Below are 20320 nucleotides of genomic sequence, written 5' to 3'. Positions count from 1 at the left end.
ATTTAAAAAATACTTATGATTTAAACATGTGTTTTTATTGACATAAACACTTTAAAATAGAAATTTTGTGTTTTAACATAAATTGTATGTTAATTTAATTGTAATTTTTGTACGATATTATCAAATTATTACAAAGTTGTAGTTATTATTGCAGTTTGTAGGTCACTGTTTGAAGTCTTTTACAACGTGGTAATATTTATTAAAATTGTTTTTATCACAATTTTATGCATTTTAGGTAAAAATTATGTTAACATCCTATGATAAATTTGAATAAAGAAAAAAATATCCAAAATTCATGTCGATCCATTGATCTCCCGCTGTGCAGATTTTGAGCCGGATTCCACATGTTTAAAGGGCGTGGTTAAGCGATTGGAAAATATTTTAAATAATAAATAAGTTATTTGGCAAAGAAAAATCTCCTTTACATATGGTTTAGATTAAAAATGAACTGATTTCCATTACTAGAGTAATATATTTCAGGTAGCGCAATAGAAAACACAAAATAAAACAGGATTCTAGAGAACTTGATCCCGTTTCAAATCTTCGGGTAACGAGCCCTGCCTTAGAAACAATTTTAATTTTTCTAGAATAATCTTCCGCCTTCATTCTAATTACATTTTCCTGCTAAAAATGATCTTATCCCACACGTTTTCGGTTAGATATTCTTTGAATGCATTTGATGATTATGAACAAATATTTAAACCCATTTGAATAACTGAATCCAACCAATTTGAAAATGATGTTTAAAATTTGCTAGTTTATTGTACACTTTGAATTTACCAACTTTATAGTATGTATCTTTTAAAAAAAATCACAGTATCACAAAAAATAGGACTCACATTTGTAGTTTCGATTGACTATTTGAGTGCGCTTGTGGAGGGCTACGAAGATAATCTTTGCTAACCCCTCTTTCTCTGTGCGTTTTGGTTTTGGGGTGCTGCGAGTATGTGTTTTTTAGCATCTTCCTTTTCTCGCAGACCGCAGATGTCCCGGAGACGAGGACGATCACATGAGTGGTGCACCATTTCACACGCTGATGTTCATCATCACCGTAATAATTGAACTATTTTTGTTTTAATTCTTTGTAGGTAGAAGGTAACGACAAGAAGACGATTTGTTTTTAAAACCAGGCAATAATTTAACAAGCTTAATAGTATAAATAGACAGCATTTTAAATACGAGTGCAAATATAACAAAACTATGTACACATTAAAACACAGCACACACATTCACCACACGCGTGCGCTAAGTATGGGACGCTGGTGGTGGTGGTGCGCAGCACCGAGAGCCACTGTTCCAGCCAGGGCCACCGGCAGCCAATATCTGTGAAAAGAAAGGCAAAACAAAAAGCATGTCGTTAGTGAAAGGGTTCATCGTCTACAACTGTTCGTTTCCACCTACCAAATAACGCCTATCCGTATCGCATCCCCCGAGCCGCTCCCAACATCGTCGCCCTCCTCCCCTCCTAAGCTGTTGAAGATCAACGGCATACCCTCCATGCTTTCCTGCGCCAGCAGCGGCACCGGATGGGACAGCTCGCTCGTAGCCCACAGATACAGATCGAGCGTCCGCTCCGTACAATCCGCAATGAACCGCACAAACGGACGGATGTCACCCTCGTTGGCCAGCTGCAAAAAGTTGTAATACTTGTGGCGATGCTGCTTCTGTATAATGACGGGCGGATAGCCGGCTCGCATCAGCAGCGTGTTCATTAGCAAACGCGACGTACGCCCATTGCCATCGCTGAACGGGTGTATGTGCACCAGCTTGTAGTGTGCCATGGCCGCATACTTGACCGGGTGCATCAGAAACACCTGTTCCGAGTTGAGCCAGTTCTCGAACCGTCCCATCAGGATGGCCAAATCACCCGGCCCGGGCGGTATGTGCCCACCGACGTACACCTGCGTGCGCCGAAACTCGCCACCCTCGATTGGGTCCACGTGTCCGAGCACTCGCCGGTGTATCTCGAGGATGTCCTTCAGCGTAATGTAATCGTTTTTGTTCACCAGCGTCGCATTGATGTACTTTAGGGCCGCATCTAGGCCGAGAATCTCGTTATGCTCGTCGATGCTCTTGCCATCGACGGCCATGCGCGTTTCCAGTATGGAGCGGGTCTGCGCCAAGCTCATCGTGTTGCCCTCGATGCCGACCGAATGGTAGATGTGCTGTATGTACGCTTCCTTTTCCGCCCGCTTTAGCGCCATGTTGGACGAGTGCACCGAGCTGAGGGCGTCGCGCTTCCGGTCCAGCGCCTCGAACCGCTTCGCATCCATCTGCTCCACGATCTGGGCCGTTCGCTCCCGGTTGGCCAACGCCTCCGTGTAGTACGGGTTGACCGTGAGCGCTTGCGTGTAGTACTGGTCGGCCGACACCACGTCCTGCCGGTTGTGCTCCAGGAACTCGCCGTACTTGGTCAGGATTTCCGGATGCCGTGGCGAGAGGGCCAGCGCATGCTGGAACAGCCTGAGCGCTTTATCGTCCTTGCCGAGCTGCTTCATTTCGAGCGCCATTTTAAGCGACCCGAGCGCTTCCTGCTCGTTCGTGAGTGTGTCCTGCTGCTCCTCGACCGTTTTCGTTTTCCCTCTGGTTATGACCGGCAGGTACGGTTCCATTACGCGCGTCTCATCCGCCAACCTTAGCAGCGACTCATCCGGCAGATGGCGCGGAGCGTACAGTGCCCGGCCACCGTCGGAACCGACGCGCCGCAGCGAACCCGGCGCCGCCCTCGGCCGGTGGGGCGAGGACGGTACAAAGTCCAGCAGGGTAAGCATCAGCAGGGAGAACAGCACCCCGCTGGCAAAGATGGTGATAACATGGCACTTGGACGGTCGCAGGTGCTGCCATCGTTGTTGTTGTTGTTGTTGTTCCTTGGCGGGATCCGATATCGTCCCACTTCCGGAGCGTTTCGTGCGCCGATAGGGTGTGGATTGTTCGGACGAGGTGGAGCTTTTCCTTCGCTTCCTTTCACTACCACTGCCCTTGGCGGAGGTGGCCGAGGCAGTGCCATTGGCGTTTGTTCCGAACGTGCCGTAGCAAAGCTCCAAACGCTTGCGCTCGATGTCGAAAGTCATGGTTGTGCTGGTGCTGCTGGTGATGATGCTGCCTGCATGCTACAATCACTGAACACTTTCCTTTACACTTTTTGTTTGTTAAATGCACCGAAATCGTTTACGTGTCCCTCGCCTACGTCCTTATCGCACGCAGTTTAGCTTTGGTTTGAATTTTCTCGCGCAATTTACCAGCTGATTAAACGCCTCCCCGCATTGACGTGGTGAATGTTTATGGTTGTTTTGACAGCTGCTGGTGTGCCATGTTTTTTTCTGCTCTCCGCTGGGGTAAAGAACAATGGAATCAACGGGATGTGGGCTTAAGCCTAGGAATCGTTGTGCAAAAGTTGTTTTCTAAATGGAACTTGTATTTTTAGTTGAATAACGTTAGATGTACGGTAAAAGTTTTGCGCGAAATGATTGTTTTGCAAGCATTTCATTCACGTTCGAGGTATGTTTGGCAACACTGGAAGCACAGCAAGCACAGCCAACCCATCGAACGGAAATGATGTTATTTGAGTCGTTACTGTAACGGCCAAGCTACACGTACCGGACGACATCGGACGATGCCATAAATCCGTTAACGCCAACTGTCACGGCCAAGCTACACGTACCGGACGACATCGGACGATGCCATAAAACGTAGGACCGCAGACAAGAGATTCGCGTCGGGCCGGGCCGTGTCGGATCACAGCGGGCCGATTTTGTATGAGATTTGACAGTTGGCGTTAACGGATTTATGGCATCGTCCGATGTCGTCCGGTACGTGTAGCTTGGCCGTCAAATCTCATACAAAATCGGCCCGCTGTGATCCGACACGGCCCGGCCCGACGCGAATCTCTTGTCTGCGGTCCTACGTTTTATGGCATCGTCCGATGTCGTCCGGTACGTGTAGCTTGGCCGTAACGTTATTTTGCCATAATTTCTTTTTTGCTCTGTTTCTGTAATTTTACTTTTGTAGGTGTTTCATCTTCTAACTCTAAGATATCCTAACTGTTTTAATTGGTTGGTCTCATTGCTTCGTAAATATCTTTGTTTAGACCCGGGTCTATGAACATGCTGCGGCAACATTTGTTCAATTGCAACATTTCTGGATTTTTCTGTTTATTTCAAAAACTGTACACGTATTTGCTCATAAAAACATTTTACAATTAAGTTAAAATTATTTTTATCCGTTTTGGTATGCAAACAAGTTCGAAAATGTTCCAGCAGTAGATCAACATTAAAAAAATCGATTTGTTTCTTTTACTACAAAAATATTCCCCCAATATGAGTTTAACAGTTCGTCCATACGATTTGGCAACAAATGTTCCCGCAACATTGTCACAGGCCCGGGCATTAGAGCCATTTAAACGTTACCTTTAGCTAATGGATGAACATTTCCAATTCGTTTTGTTAAAATAAAAAACAAATTTTGTACAGTTTTTGCATCAAAATTAAGAAACAATAAACTCACATTTTGATTGTTTACCAAAAATAATCGTTACTTTTGTGTTGTGATTTTTTTCGTGACGGTGTTTCTCGCAGCGGCCTTAAACTTTATTTTCAACATTAAACTATTTTTTTTCCAAAATTGTTCAAAAAGCACAACTATAGTCTGAAATTACTGGTTGAACTTCGATTCAGAGGTGAATGAAGCCGAAAGGCTCATAGTCTCTTTAAAAATTAATAAATAAAGTTGAGCTTCGATTCCTCACCAACTATTGAATATGTGCGTTTTAGTTGGCACATTTTTCAAATGGAAACAAATTCTAAAAATTTTCTCGGAAAGCCATGTGACTTTTGTAAATTTGTCAAAAAAACGGTTTTCCATACCAACGCTTTTTTGTTGAACTGTTAGCCAACTATCGAGCGTTCAACTAAAATGCATGCCAACTAAAAAACGTTCAACTATTGAAATCTGACTGTTGACACCGTCTTTATTTAGTCTTTTGCAAAATCATCGCGGGCCGAATTATACCATCTCTATGGCTCTATGGAAATTTTGTTTTAACAACAATTCTACTGGATCCAGTTCGAGTTTCGGTTGGTAAGAATGTTCTCTATCTCACCACCTGATTTATTTAAGGTTTTTGAATTAATCAACCAATTAATTGAGGTGAATGAGGTTAATCGGCTTAAAGTCTCTATAGCAAAACCTCATCTATTAGGCCACTGCCAGACACTTCGAATAAACCACCATAACGAAAACTTAACAGTTGACATGTAACGCATTGTAACGCTCTTTCATTCGGTCCACAGCCACCCTGACGTCAGTTGCTATAAAAACGGCCTTTTTGCTCTTTGGGTTACCGATTCATCCCTCAGCAGCTTTTGGGTGAGCCTCGCAATCGGTGTCAAATGCCGTTTGCTCAGTTCGTTGTGTGTTCCGCGGCCAATGCAAACGGAGACGGGCGATCGAGTGCTTCTGTGCGTTTTGCGGACGATTTTCTGATCCCTCCCGCGTACCCAATTATCGCGCAAGCATTTTGAGTTTGATTCCGCTGCGAATAGAGCAGATTCGATCCAATATCCATCGCACAGGTAACTATCGTTTGCCCTTCGAAAAAAAAATCCCACTCCCGGTGGTGAAGTGTGCAAAAAAGTCGAAATATCAAATACCCACCACCTCATCAAACACCCCTGTTGTGTTGTGCGCGGCCAAGGAAAAGAGAAGGGTGTAGCTGTGTGTTTCATCGCCTATGTGAGCCTGTGTGCGTGTGTGAGTGTGTGTGTGTATTTTTCTAACGAAGCAAAAACAAATCTAAATCGCTCAACTCATCACTGAGCCCATCATCTGGTGGCCGTTTGGCCACTTTCCTCGGCGAAAAAGCTTTTCCTTTGCGGCGGCCACCCATTGCGACAGTTTCGGTGGTTTCTAGCATTTTCCCGTGTGTGCCTCCTCGGTGCCTGCTGCGATACGCGTTTCTTCAGTCGTATATGTTCTCGAAAAGGTGCGTACGTGCGAGTGTATGTGTAACTGTGTGTGAGTGTGTGCGCGTTGACCACCAGTCTGCACAAGCAGACAACACGGCCGTCACAAAGGGTGATAGAAGGAAAATTCCCCAGTCGCTGCTACCATCACCCCCCCCCCTCCCCCATTAGCAAGAGTGTGAGCGATAGATTTTTCCCAAAAGCAAAGAAAGCAACCCCCGACCCACCAACCTGTCTCTCTGTCTGGGTTGTCAGGGTTCGGGGTAGGGATTTTCGAACGGGGTGGAAAAATCCACCAAGATAAGAACGAAGAACGAAGGCCTAGAAGCGCTGTGTGTGTGAGTGTACGTTGCGCAGTATGTGAAAAAGTACGTCTTTTCCGCAGCCTCTTCTCGGTGTGCTGTGCACTTTTCCTTTTCCTACAACCACATTACGACGCGAATGTCAAACAGGTCTCGTTGAATTTTGACAGTCGTCGTCGGTTCAAAACGCGAGCGAGAGAAAGAGAGAGCGAGCGAGAGGGTGAAAAAAACAAACCAAAATAAAGAAAAATCCCTAGTGCGTGTGAGTGTGTGTGTGCGTGTACGTTGCCATAAAGTGTGTATGTGTATTCGTGCGTGTGTGTGTGTTTGTGTGTGTGCGTGTACGGAATTGTTCACTGAACATCGTCTTTTTGTTGTGATTCGTAGCGAAAGCCTCCCCTACTCTCAGTCGTTCGACAAAAAAAAAGAATGTTTTCTGCACCGTTTTATGTCTAATGCGTTCGCTCGCTCTCATCACTCGCCCGCCGACGGTGGTTGTGTAATGTTGCAATTGTAAACCCCCATTACTACCACCCACAACAACAACAACGGTGCACAATGTTTGTTGGCGTTGGCTGCTGCGAACCACCATTTCGGCTGTGCTGATGATGCGGATGATGATGCTGATCAGCTGCAATCAATCGACGAGACTCGGCTAGTAGTTTTGTCTTCCCAATGTACTAATTGAGGCAGAGAAGCTTTCAAATCAAACGAATAGTAGGAACAAGCCACGAACCCTACGTGCAGAGCGAAGCAGAACGGCAAAGCCTTCGATGATGACGACGACGGCGGCGACGGTTACCATAACAACGGGCGAATAATCGAACAAAAAATTTGATTACCATCCCAACAACAACAACAACAACTCTGCATTAGCAAAAAAAGAGTGAAAGAGAGAGAGAGAGAGAGAGAGAGAGAGCTAAAGAGCACAACGGGTAAGTGCATTGTATAGGGGAGGCGAAAACAGCCTTGGCTTGTAGAATATCCAAGCAACAAGCCCTGCTTTTCCAATTCCACCCTCTTCCCCATACACCGTACACAATACACAGACACAGTTGGAAAGGGCATACACACATAGAGAGAGACGCACAAACACACTAGCAGGTCCAGTGGGGAGGGCTTTTCGCGAAAACCATTTATCGCTCAACAGCCAGTTATCGGTGCAATAACGAAATAAGCAACCAGGCAAAAGGGGGGAAGAAGAGAAGCACAAACGATCGTGGCGTGAAGGCAATGCACCAGCGGACGGGCAAGGTAAACTAGTTGTGTAAACTAGCACTAGCAGCACCAGCAGTAGCAGCAGCAGCAGCAACAGTCGCCACTATCAACTGTGCTTTCCAGTGCGCAGACAGACACAGAGGCTAACAACAGCAACACACAAACACCCGGGAGACGGCTCGAACGAGTCGCGTAAACAATATTATATTGATGATAAATGATGTGTTGTGAGCACGGCCAGCAGCATCCAAAAAGGGTGTTTGGCAGGGGGAGGCTCACAGTGAAAGCAAGATTTGGAAATTTCGGTACGTGATGTGTAGTAAGTGCGATGTAGAAACGATGTACAGTAGGTTCACTAAATTGATGATATTCTTTTTGAGTTTCTAAAGGGTAGAAGAGAAGCTATTTTGCTTTATTTATTGGTAACCTGAGAAGTGGAGAGAGCCCGTTTTGTCCACTTCATTGTAGTCCATCAATTGTTTGACTTAATCAATTGTGGTGTTTTTTTTTAACATTTTGTCCAGAATAGAACAAACGAAATATAGTCAACTCTCTCTTATTTGAGAGGCGATGGGACTGTCGAATAAGAGGGGTTTTCAAATTAGAGAGGTTGAAAGTGAATGAAAGGTCCATACAAACAAGAAAGAGACATAACATTTAGTATGCAGCCTTAATTGTTGCTATAGGAAACTGCGCACACGATTGCCAATTGGAGCATACATCATTCAATAACCATGGCAACACCATACACAAATAAGAGGGATACAGATTTCAGAGGTTTTCCAAAGTAGAGGGTCAAAAATGCACTGGAAATCAGTGGAAAAAGTTCAAATAAGAGAGGTTTTTCAAATTGGAGAGGTGTCAAATAAGAGAGGGTTCACTGTGTGAGATTTTTCAATTATTAAAAACTTTATCGATGCTCAGAAAAATTACCTTCTCTTTTAGCATCAAAGCTTCTAGTCAAACTTGAGTCAAAGCGAAAAAAAGTTGAGTGTACCATCAATGTAGTGGGCCACTGTATTTTTTGTGTGGCCTTTTTTTTGCTCTGAAAATGATAAAGTATACGAGAATGGACGGTTTTAGAGAAGAAGTTGTACCACACACGAACAACAAAAGCACAAGGTTGCTTGGATGCTGCTACAGAGAAGAGCTGCAACGAGCGAACGCTTCTGTTTTTTTGCCTCGGAGATGCAGCGGATAAGTGGAAAAGTTGTTAGAAGAAGGCAACGGGAACAGCATCTCCTTGGGTTTTGGGCGAATATGCGGCGAAACAGCATAGGGAAAAAGAAGACGATTTTGCCAAGCAACAATTCATCTTGCACACACACACACACACAACGACAAAAGAAACGATTGAAAAGCAGCTGAGCTACGATGAAGTCGTCTCCTCTGCGCAAACACTTGTTTTACGTAATGTCTGCGATTGCTCTTTCCCTTTCTCTCTTCTTTCTCCCTTTCACTCTCTCTCTCTCTCTCTCTCTCTCTCTCTGTTGCTCGCGAAAAACAAATGATGCATTTTGGTTGTCGCGCTCTCCCCCGCGAGACGCTTTGTTATACTGCGGGAAGGGTAATTCATTTAGACGGGCGACACGACGCTGCCGGTGGCGCTTTGTCATTGTGTCGATGAGGCAAAGTTTTTAAAATGTTCGTTTTTGTTTGTCCATACTGTAGTAGTAGTAGCAGTAGTGTGTGTGTCCTCGGAATGTCGAGTAGTTGAATTTTTCGCACAGACAAGTCCCACAAAAAAACCCCCAGATTCCTCAATTATTCCGCGTGTTTCCGCGGTCGGTCGGCCGGCTTTGGAATGTTGTGTCTATTTTCTAAAAATATCACGCACACACACAAACACCGGGGCGCGCACTGTTCGACTGAAATGGTATTATGTGACGCGGTTTTTGAATAATGGGGTTTGTGGTTTTTGGGTCGATTGATTTTGTGTGTGTATGTGTCACCTAGCGCGCGGAATATGATTCGAGTTTTTAAGGACAACACAAATTGAATTTACATACAACTATCGATTTTTTCCCTCCACTTTACTACTAGAAATGAAACTGAGAAGGGTAGAAAGGGAAGGAATCTTATATTTAGACGCCTCTATTTATAATGCAAACTATTTCAGGGGGACGCCAGACGTTCGGAAACTTAAAAAAAAAATAATGGCCAATAAAACAAGACAAATGTACTGTTTCCCTTGCACCTGTCTACGGTGTTGTGTTTTGTGTGAGCCATAACGAAAGTTGCACTGAAAGGCCAAAAAGCGTTACAATTCACATATTTTAGCATCGAGTAAAAGCCTGAACTTGATATGCCTTGGCATTTTGAAGGGAATTTGAATTGCATTTGTTATGTTTAAAGTTTCACCAATTACCTCTTAACTGCATAGCTTCTTCTTCTTCTTCTTCTTATATTTGGCGTAACGTCCTACGCGGACATGCCGGCCTATAAAAGGCTTTCGAGTCTTAATTCATTACCACGCAGCCGGATGATCAATCTTTGCTACGGGGGACGGTACATTTGGGGCTTGAACCCATGGCGGGGATGTTTTTCAGTCGTTCGAGTTGACGACTGTACCACGGAACCACCCCCTGCTGCATAGCAGTATGGTCAAAAACGTTCTGTTTACTCGCTCACAGACGATTGCTATTTGCTGCAATGTTTGGTCCTTCGAACCGGATCGTTGCATAAAAATACAGCTTTGCAGGTTGGAGTGTTGTAATTTATTTTCCTTTTTTTAATTTATTATTTATTCATTTTTCGTTTATGTTATTTTACTGTTCGAATCCAATTGTAGACCAATGTATATTGTTCCTGAATGAAGCAGACTACAAAGTGTTTAATGAAAGACATCTGGTCTAATGTATCAAGATAGAAGAGAAGCGCTTCCCAGTCCAAATCAATTTGTAACAATGTTTTCAAACAGCTTAAGAGCAAGTTTTCAATAGCTTATAACAGAAGTGCATTTTCCTTCGGTCTCAAGTTGAAGGGACAGCCGAAGATATCGCTTTTCGTTTCTAGATGCGCTCTCTTCAAAATGCCACGCTTATCAACCGCACGCTAGCTTGTAGATTCAACCACTTCTGGTTCCCATTGCATTCCCGGTACACTGTTCATCTCATATTTTCTAACACCACAACCCACGACAGCACAATCGTCGTAGCACCGCCTTTGTGCAGCGTTTTCGGAAAAAAAAAATCAAAAGTCATTTCAACCCACACACGCCGGGTTTGCCTTTTTCCCGCCCCACGTTACAGAGTGGAAACGACTCTCAAGTGGGGTTTCGCGCACGGCTGCAGCACGGAATGCAACAATCAACAACTACTGTTGGCGCTCTTGGTTTGCCTGGTGGAAAATGCTTTTTCCAAGCCATCTGCGCCTCTGGAACAAAGGGTTCTGAAAATTATGCGGATGTCTCTTCCTCCCTCACCCTACCCCCTCCCCCCCTCCGACTAACTTTGTATGTCTAAGGAATGCATTTCCGGCCCGCGGCGGTTGCGGTGATGCACTGCTCAAACAGTGTGCAACATGCACATGAACATTTTCGGTTTCGGGCGCTGTTTCCGTGTTTGCAAAGCTGAAGATAAGAAAAAAAAGGAAAAGCCACCATTCGCACATTTGTGCTTGTGGTTCGGAAAAAGTGGATTTGATATATTTCTACTTTTCACTTTTTTTCTGCACAACACGCGGCGGATGGTAGCTGTAATCGATTTTCCTTTCGCTACAATTTAATCGTCTTCAGGGTGTGTGTTTAGATGCCACTGTGGGGAGGGAGCTTGAAAGGAATAATCATTTCCTCCGGGGTCCAGGGGGGCGGGTGGGTAGTTTCCGGCGCCGAAGGGAGTCCCAGTTTCCAGTTTCGCAAACGAAAAGCGAACGAAGGATGTGTCTTTTTGCTGAAGAAATGCAATAAAGAATAGACCACACAAACACGCACACAGCACAGTGAGAATCAGCTCCTGATGTGCTGCGGATGCCCTTTTCCGCTGTGCGAGTTAACAGGATTTCCATGGAAATTAAATCGGGGATGCCGAAGAGATAGAGAGAGAGCGAGCTCAAACTATCCCTCGTCCCATTCCGGTTGAAATGTGTGTAACATCGTCGGCAAACGGCATCGAAACGGCACCGGGCGAAGGGAAGAGGGAGGTGGAAGAGGGACAGTTCGTTGCACCGTTTATCAGTCAACTTCTACCAGCAACCTGCAGCAGTAGTCGTTGAACTCTCTTTTTCGCTCGTCGTTCGCTTTATTCATGCTTTCTCGTCTTAGCAGTTGAAAAACCACTTTCTTCGACTCGTCCTCCATTAGCAGCACACACACACACACACGTTGAGCCCTACTATCACTGGACTGATCCCTTGGTGGTGTTAGCTTACAGACTGCATTCCCGGGCACTTTAGGGTGCAGTGCAAGCAAAATGGTGCAAGAGTGACACTCGGCATGGCGCTTTGACGACCGCGTCCGTACAGGTTCATAGCACTCTTGCGAAACACGGGCACCACCAGCCAGCCAGCCCGCGCCAGCCCCCTGCCCTGTGCGACTTTGAACGGCAACACGATACCACCACCCGTCGTGTCCGTCCGTTGATTTGTCGTTAAGCGCCGTGGGAAATCGATCCCGCCGACGACTTCCCGACCGGAGCTTTTCACACAAACGCCACCCACCGTGTGAAGGTTTGGGAAGAAGAAAGGTGCTTCTTGTGTGTGTTAGATAAATGGTGGCAGGTTCGTTTTAGATACAATGTTTGATAAATGAACAAACCAACTTTTGAAGCTACCGTATCCTTTGATGATCCATTGAAGTGTGTCTTTGGATGCGTTTAAACTTAATTTTACATGCAAATATAGATTGCATCATTATATTAACAGATATTATAGCATTTTATCTCAAAATTGAGGGGAAACTGAGCTATTTCACATGGTTTTTGTATATACTAGTTAATCTGGCCCGGTTGCAGGGTTATGCAAGATAATTTCGAAGGTATTTAATAACTTTAGGATGCGTGCAAAGGATTTTTGAATAGAAGACGCAAATTTCAGGTGCATTTTAACTCCCAGAGGCGGCCAACTAAAGTAGAACATCTACATTCTTCCTGGACAGGTCATAGCAGTGATGGGAAAAATGAAGTATTCATCGGAATCGATTCTGGCTAGCTCCGAAGTTTTCTGGACACGATTCCGGATAGTAGGTCCAGAATCAGTTTCCGCAATCGGCTCCGGAATTGGCTCCGGCTTCAATTCCGGAATCGGAATTGGCTCCGAAATCAGAATCGGCTTCGAAATCGGAATCGGTTTTAGAATCTCCATAAGAATAGGCGTTTGGGTTTTAATGATGTTACGTATTGATAGGCTCAAAGAATCAAAATGTGCTTGTAAATGATCTATTCACAAGGAGATTCCCGGACTGATGTTGCTTCTGAAACTTCTTATTTTAATTCAAGAACTGATTCTCATTCCGGATCTGATTTCATTTCTGAAGTCAACCCTGATTTCGTTAACGGAGCAAATTGCGATTCCCAGCTCGAATCCGATTCCGGAGGAAATTCTGATTATGATTCCAAATTCAGCTCCGGAATCGGCTCCGGAGATAACTTAGATAAGATAAGAACACGGAATCGAAATTAGGTAGGTCCGATTCCAAGCTCCCACCAAGTTAGTTCATAATACCATCTTTTGAAAAACTTTCCTCGCCCGTCATAAATGACATTCTATAACTCTGTTTCAGCTAAAAATTAGATCCACATTGTTAACTATTACACGGAAAAGTGGACGAATTTACTATTAGGAAGATTATATTGGTTAAATTTCTTGCAGTCAATAACTTCTAGAGAATAAAGGAGAAGTAATTGTAGTCTACACTGTGTTCAGAAACACTGATAACCTTTTTCATTGTTTGCCATTCCGTGACCACAAAACACTACCGTTTGCAACGGTCCTGCTGGGAGAACGAAAAGTTTAACAGGCATAAAAAAGCACAGCACATATTCCAACTGGTTACAAGAAATCCTATATACTTTCAATTAAACACTGCGAGTAAAATGAAACATCCATTCAGCAAACACTGGTACAATATGCATACCGTCCTTTGATTATAACCCGGCGACGAATGATAAATGAGATCCTTGGATTGTATCAACCATGTAATATTCTAATTGGATTCTTATTATTATAATATTCTAAAAGGAAATGAGTGCAAAATGCTGAACAAAACTCTCATTTACTCCATAGCAACGTCCATCGCTAAACATAAACAATATTCAAATTAACTGCCAAAATTTTCCCATGGCTTTCTGTCAATTTACTCTAAACGCATCGACTTGTTCTCTTTCAAAGACCTTGTTTGTAGTGATGTTAGCTAAGCAAAAAATCATCCAAGCTATCACTGAAAAGTAACGCTGATCAGCTTTTACTAGAATTTTATTACAGAGAAGAGATTTCTTCTTTTACTGCCAACAAAAGCAAAGTGCTAACATTTTAGTGAAACTAAAGCATGCTTTCTTCAACAACGAGACACGTTTCTGCACTTGTTGCACCCTTTTTATGCTGCTGCCACTGCAAGAACCTACTGCTCACCGTAATACGATAATGCATCGCCTTTTCGGTCGTATCAGCACAATCGTTCCTTTTTGGCATTGTTGTTCTCGCTGCTGCTCATGTGTGGCGTCCTGCATTCTCTGCTACAGCTGTGAGCCTGCAATTGTGCAACAATAAGTGGATTAGCTTGCCCCGTTGGAATGTGCACCACATGGACACCCTTGAAAATGTTTCATTCCACCACACCCGGCCAGGCCGGTAGCGGACAAGAAAAATGAGATTAAATTACATACAATCAGCAGCAGCGCATATGCAACATTATGTGCGATGGATGAGTGGACCGGTCCCCCAGAAGCAGGAGAGACAGGTGTGTGTGCAGGTTCGATTGCCCGCCGCCTAGCCTTGGAAAGGGATAGTTTATGTGCTTTACCACCCCAGACTCAGCATTGTTGTCCATGGCGTGGTGCTGCACAAAGTAAAATTTGCTGGTCGTCTTGAAGCTGTGACAAGCAACAAAAGAACCACCAGTTCCACATTCGCTTTTTTCGGGGTTCGGGCTCGTCAAACAAGTTTTTTTTTGGTTGAAGTGTGTCGTTCGTCGTCTATTTCAGACACACGTACCTTTGGGGAGTTATCTTGTTTTTGTATGCTTTGCAGCGCTACAACTTTGCTGCGTGTTGGTTAACTTTACAACCTTCTTTCTTCTGCGTTCTTAAGCAATACTTTGTGCAGTAAGGCAATACCGGTTTTGTTCGATACGCCACGGCGTGTCTTTTCCTGTCTTCGTTTTGCCTTTTTTGTCAGTTTTCTGCTGTTGCTTGGGTGGCACAATTTGACACAAAGTTTGCCAAACACACTCTTCATTTTCTACCGATGATGCAATGCCCGGGGAAGCTTTTGGACGGGTTTTGTTGGTACGAACGAACGAAAACAACAAATCAAAAGGCAAGCCTAAATGACACCAAATAAAGGATTAAAAGAAACAGTGCGGTTGGTCAGAAGGGGGAAGCTGTGGTGTGTTGGAATGGTTGTTCGTGTACCACCCAAGCGCACGATTCGCGACTAGTTTGGTTGGCGTCTTCTTTCGATTGTTCGTTTGTTCTTCTAACGGTCAAACAAATTGTTTTTTTCTTCCTGTAAACAAGTTCTACACGGGAAGAACGTTTTAGTGTCCGGCATTGGACACTCCTCCAATCCTTGCTTTAACCTCCACCACCATGGGGAAAAACATGGCGCGGAACGAACTTGGTGATGATTGCTTTTTTGGGCATTCGGGTGGAAAAGTTAGCTCTCTCGGCGTGGAGCTCTCGTGAAAATGCATAAAAAAAAACCCGTTTGTCCAAAAATCCAACGTTTCGATGGTTCTCCTGGGACAACTTTTGATCGTGCTGAAGGTAATATTATGTCCATCCCTGACTCCGTTCTTCAAAAAAAAGGAAAAAAAAAGTTCTCGTTTTCCACCGTCAAGCAGAATTTCATTTAGTGTGTGTGTGTGTTCTGAGCAAATGGGGAACAGGGCATGGGGTTTCCAGTTTGGCGTCTCCATTATTTACCGGCTCTCAGCTGGTCAGCTTTTTTCTCCACGTTTTGGCTTATGAAGGCCTTTGAAGGACAGCAAAAAAAAAAAAACAATACTGACCCAACCTTTTCGAGCGGACTTGGCTTGGCTTGAGCGTTTGTGTGTGTGTCTGTTTTTTGTTTTGGGTCCTCCAGTATATCCGGTTCGTTTGTTTTGATTCGATTTGTCCGAGACGTTTTAACGTGAGCAGGAATTTAATTTCCTGTCCGGGAGGTAATTTGATTTCATTATTTAAAAGCTTGCTACAACTTTTAAATGTTTTACTGTATGCTTCTCTGTGGTTGGCTTGGCTTTTATGTTTCTTTTATTAAATTGTTAATTGTTTTTGAAGCATTCTAATTCGTTGTGAAGGGTCACGGCAGACTTTCGGAAGAAAAGAAAGATAAGCAGGGCCACTTCAAATTGATAAACAGGGTGGCTTCTAGTCCTGGTTTGGTAGCCTTTGTATATGATTGCATAGATTTTTGACAATTTCTGAGCTATTTTTATATTTTAAGGCACAATTTCAACATCTTTTTATTGCAAAATCGTAAAAAATATATCTTCAAACGATCGAAGAGTTACTCAATCACCAATTCCATTCATTCTTCACTCCTATTGCTATAATTAGCCGGCTAAATAGTCCCATTTGTTGATATGATACTGCCCATTATCTACCTTGTGTAGTGTGTGTGCACATGACACTAATGGGCAGGTGGTTGGGTGGTCAACTGAAGGGCAAGAAAATAAGCATAAAAAAACATCATACTCCGAACGATTAGTGCGCATTTATTCCAATTCGTTTCGAACAAATACACCGAGCACAACGCCCCGATCGACACTGCAACGGCGGCTTTAATTAGTCGAAGAAAGTGAAGCTACACAGTAAACCCCGAGCAAAAGCTGCGCGGGCGGCAACAATTAGCCAACGCCGAGTGGGTTGGGTTGTGGGTGCTCGTTTGGAACGTTTATGCTGAGGAAGGAAAGAAGGCAAAAAACTAGGCACTTTCGTTGGTCTTATCTTGCTAATTCCGTTTTACTGTGTTGGCATACAAAAACTTTATTCCAATCAACAAAACTAGCACATTTGCTTCCTGCTCAGTGTCGTTTAGTTTAAGGCATGCAAAATGTTGTAGATTATTTTCATTGTTCTCAGTTTCTGTACTTTTGGGTGAGAAATTCGAAAGGTTACAAATTTCGGATGCAAGTTTTTCATGAACACCCCTAAAACAATCATTCATACAGCACTTTTTGCGTCTAAGCACATGCTTGTGTGTGTGTGTTTTTGTCTAACGAAACTATGTTCAACAATAACAATTGAAAATGGCAATTTACTAGAGTGCGTCATTCAACCTTGTCAAGAGCAGAAACGACACACACGAGCGACACATTTCCCTTATCGTGTCGTTCCATTTCCTTGTGTGGATTTCTTTCATCTCGCACAAAAAGGAAAACGACCCCCGTGCGCGATAAGTGACAGCGAAATGCTCGTTTTTAAGGTGTTCTTTTTTCTTACCCAAACAGTTGCCGACAAATGATAAAAGGGTGTAATATATTTTACAGATGGGGCGGGGTGTTTTGTCTGCGAGGTGTTCTTTTTTTTCGGTCTGGCTTGAATGATTTGCAGCTTGGTAAAACAATTTGCCATTTTGTTTGTAAAATGTTTCAAAATGGTGCATTGAGGTTCGTCTCTTACACACCATTTTGCCTTATTTTGCTCTTTTTCCTTTCTCTAGGGAGCCAAAGAAGACAGTGTTGTCTTTGGCTGAAGCGCGCTCCACAAGGCCCTACACGATAAACGCGTTTATTGTTGGACTATATTGGGCTTTCGGGTGCGCTGTGGGGCTGCTCTTGTAAAACCATCCGGCGAGTGCGTCGAACGGGTTTGGCGAAAAGTGACGAAAACCGGTCAATAATGATGCGTTGCGGCTGCTTCGCCTCGAAACAAAGTGGATAATTGGCCCCTACGGGCTGAGGGCAGTAGCGCCAGTGGCAGCAGTGTGCGACCATTAGCGTTTGCTTGTTTGCTCTTGTTGGGGGTTTTTATCTTTTGTGTGTGTGTGTTATTGTTTTGTTTCTGGTTGAATATGTGGTTTAACTATTTCGGCATTTTCTCAGGAGCTTTATCGCTTGAATGAATGACGTTTAATGACTTATACGGGCAACTCTGTTTATTGGGTTTTCCAGAGGTTCTCATAGTTGTGAGACACTTCCTAGATTATTTCTTACGGGAAGTGAACTTCATTTGATGGAATTTCATATTGGATTTATCCCACAAGAATGTTGTGGAGTCCAATTCGCATTACATTAAATTAATTTCACGTAAGAAAGAGTCAATATAGTATCCCGCAGCTATGAGAATTCCTGAAAACCCCTGTAATATCAACGCTAATGATCGAATGCTTCGGTTCGATTTATTGAGACTTTTCCTTCGCTCTTTTTATATTCATATTTGAAATATTTTACCCTTTTTTAATCCTCAAAATGGGAGTCAATCTGTGAACCGCAACGAGGTCTTGTTGGAATATGTGCCAATACAACAAAAAAGGCAAAACCTTTTGCATTCATACAACCGACACATAACAAACCTTCCCGCACCGACATGATTTAACCCAAAATGTGTTACATAAAATATTCATTACCAACCCCGGCACAAACCATTCTTACCGCACAAAAGCGGTGGTATAAAATATACATTCCTAAATTTGTCTCACATCGTAACCGCTTTAGTTGCTGGCGTGCGTACGTGTGCGTACCTCTTAAAGGAGCGAGTTCCCGCCCCATCTCGGCTGTGATGCTGATTTGTGCTCGAAAAAGTCCACGAAACATGACACAATCCAGAAGAAATAGCCGCATCTTCTTCCTTCAAGCACAAGTCAGTGCAGACATAATGCTGTTGGTGTTGGTGTATGTGTGTATGTTATGCTTCATTCGCTTTTTGCACGATGCTACAGGCGGCAAGCGACGAAACGGTCGCCCGATTTGTTCATTAAACTTTACACCCCCCTTTTTGATGCTCCACTGTGCCCTCTGGTGTGGTGTCCAATAAGATTTACTTGCGGGAGAGACTTGATTTGAAGTGAAAAGAAGACGGTGAAGGTTGAGAGGAGTTTTGGGGAATACCCACCGCTGGTACGAAATGCTCTCGGTACAGATAATTTATTAATGGTCCGTTAGTAGCTTGCGGGCCGAAACTTCCACCTCTCTCTCTCTCTGCCACTCTGCTAATGCCGATGATGATGATAATGATGATGCAACAGAATGCAGAATGAGTGTTTTCTCAGACACTCTCAAACCTACATGGTTTGTGGGCTTTTTGCTTCAAAATTGTCCCGTGCCGACGTGAAAATGTGTTTCCAGTAGTAGGGCCGTGCCGACTTGCTCTTGTCTTGGGCTTGGTCTGCTGGAGCGTTGGTATCATAATCGATTTGTGAAACTTTGATGGTTCCTCCCGTGCTTGTGCGTCTGTGTGGAGATGTGTAAAATGGATATGATGATGTGCTGATGCTGCTACCGTTAGTTCACCCACAGCGTTTCCATGTGTCTACAATTTGAAGGAAAATGGAAAGAACAGCTTCTGGGTAAATACTGATAAAAAGGGTAAATGAATGAGTATAGCAGTTGCTGATTCCTTCCGGAGTGATGAAACGAAGGTTCTATCCTACTTTTGGAGCAAGATGTTTGTTTAAAATTCACATTTTGAATGCACATTAAAATTCAACATTCATTTCGTTTTTATTCAAAATGGAAACGAACGCTTACCCCGAACGATTGTGCCAAATCATTAAGAATGCATTATTGCAGCTTCATAAAACTATTTATAATTACAACGAATCTCGTAAGCTTCTCCAGCTGTACTTGGCAAAGTGTCACTGCATCCGGTTCCCTCCATTGATTTGGCTCGCACTGCTTTTTGGCTACATGGCTCCATCGTTTGTCCAAACAGCAGAAGAACGCCCGTGCCTGGTTTCTTCTTGCTTCCGTGCCCCGGTGACCCGGTTTCGCGCACACCGCAATCTTACACCAATCAATACGGTGGCCGCGCCCGACACCACAGCCCGTTGACCACACGTTCTCGGGCGATATTCCGGGCGTCCGAGTGTTTGTGGGCTCGTTTGCTTCGTGTTTTTTCGGTCTTTTTCGGTAGGCGCATGGTGCTTCGGTCGGTTTCACCCGCTTCAATGTCATTCTAACGGATAACACCCCAACAGCAGCGGCGGCATGATGATGATCATCATCCAACGATATCCAACTCCCTCTTTTGCTCTTTCTCTTCTTTGTTCGCATAAGGCAAATAGCATCGGTCAAGCTCTACAAATGGTGGCCATTGGTGGTGGTGGTGATGGCGATTGTGTTCGAAAGCTGTGTTGTTCGGTTTGGCCTACATAAAGGGGACGGACCGCAAAGCAAACCCATATCGACTTTTCGGTCGGCGTCAGTTCTTACGCGGTTCGATACAAAGCGAGACCAGCAGCAAACGGCAGCGGGGGGCATGATCGACTCGTCAGATCACCTAAGCCACGGGACGGAAGAATTTCATTAAAAAAACACACACACACCCGTGTGGGCCCGTATTGGGGCCGCCTGTATGGTGTGCAGTGCTGTTTGAAACTCCAGTCTACTTTTTTGTTTAAATCTCTTGCCTTTCTGGCCCAAAATGTTGTCCCAGCCCGCGGGTGTTCCAGCCGCCCAAGTTCAATCGCATTTCAGGGTCGTGCACGGTTGGTTCTGGTTTAAAGAGCCCAGCCCCCCGTATG

The 20320-nt window shown here is 44.1% G+C and overlaps 2 protein-coding genes across 10 annotated transcripts in view; one reads left to right on the top strand and one right to left on the bottom strand.

The window, feature by feature from the left end:
• Nucleotides 1-737: 737 nt before the first annotated feature.
• Nucleotides 738-3506, bottom strand: LOC120903393 (protein adenylyltransferase Fic). The gene is made up of 2 exons (XM_040312805.1): nt 1402-3506; nt 738-1323 (listed from the first exon to the last, which is right to left on the bottom strand). Coding segments are annotated over exons 1-2 (1671 nt in total). The 5' UTR covers nt 3072-3506; the 3' UTR covers nt 738-1322.
• A 1868-nt stretch (nt 3507-5374) lies between these two features.
• LOC120899595 (flocculation protein FLO11) overlaps nt 5375-20320 on the top strand; it is a 70826-nt gene continuing 55880 nt past the window's right edge. For 4 of the 9 annotated variants that reach the window (XM_040305622.1, XM_040305627.1, XM_040305626.1 and 1 more), the window contains exon 1: nt 5375-5980. The gene's annotated coding sequence lies outside the window, so the exon portion shown is untranslated. The remainder of the gene's footprint in view (nt 5981-20320) is intronic. The other 5 variants (XM_040305619.1, XM_040305624.1, XM_040305623.1 and 2 more) reach the window with 2 other exon arrangements.

This window comes from Anopheles arabiensis, chromosome 3, assembly GCF_016920715.1.
Source record: "Anopheles arabiensis isolate DONGOLA chromosome 3, AaraD3, whole genome shotgun sequence".
Classification (NCBI taxonomy): domain Eukaryota; kingdom Metazoa; phylum Arthropoda; class Insecta; order Diptera; family Culicidae; genus Anopheles; species Anopheles arabiensis.
This window is presented reverse-complemented; position numbering and strand designations above follow the sequence as displayed.

Excerpts from the sequence above, each read along its gene's own strand:
- LOC120903393 (XM_040312805.1), bottom strand. The coding sequence starts at position 3,071 with ATGACTTTCGACATCGAGCGCAAGCGTTTGGAGCTTTGCTACGGCACG.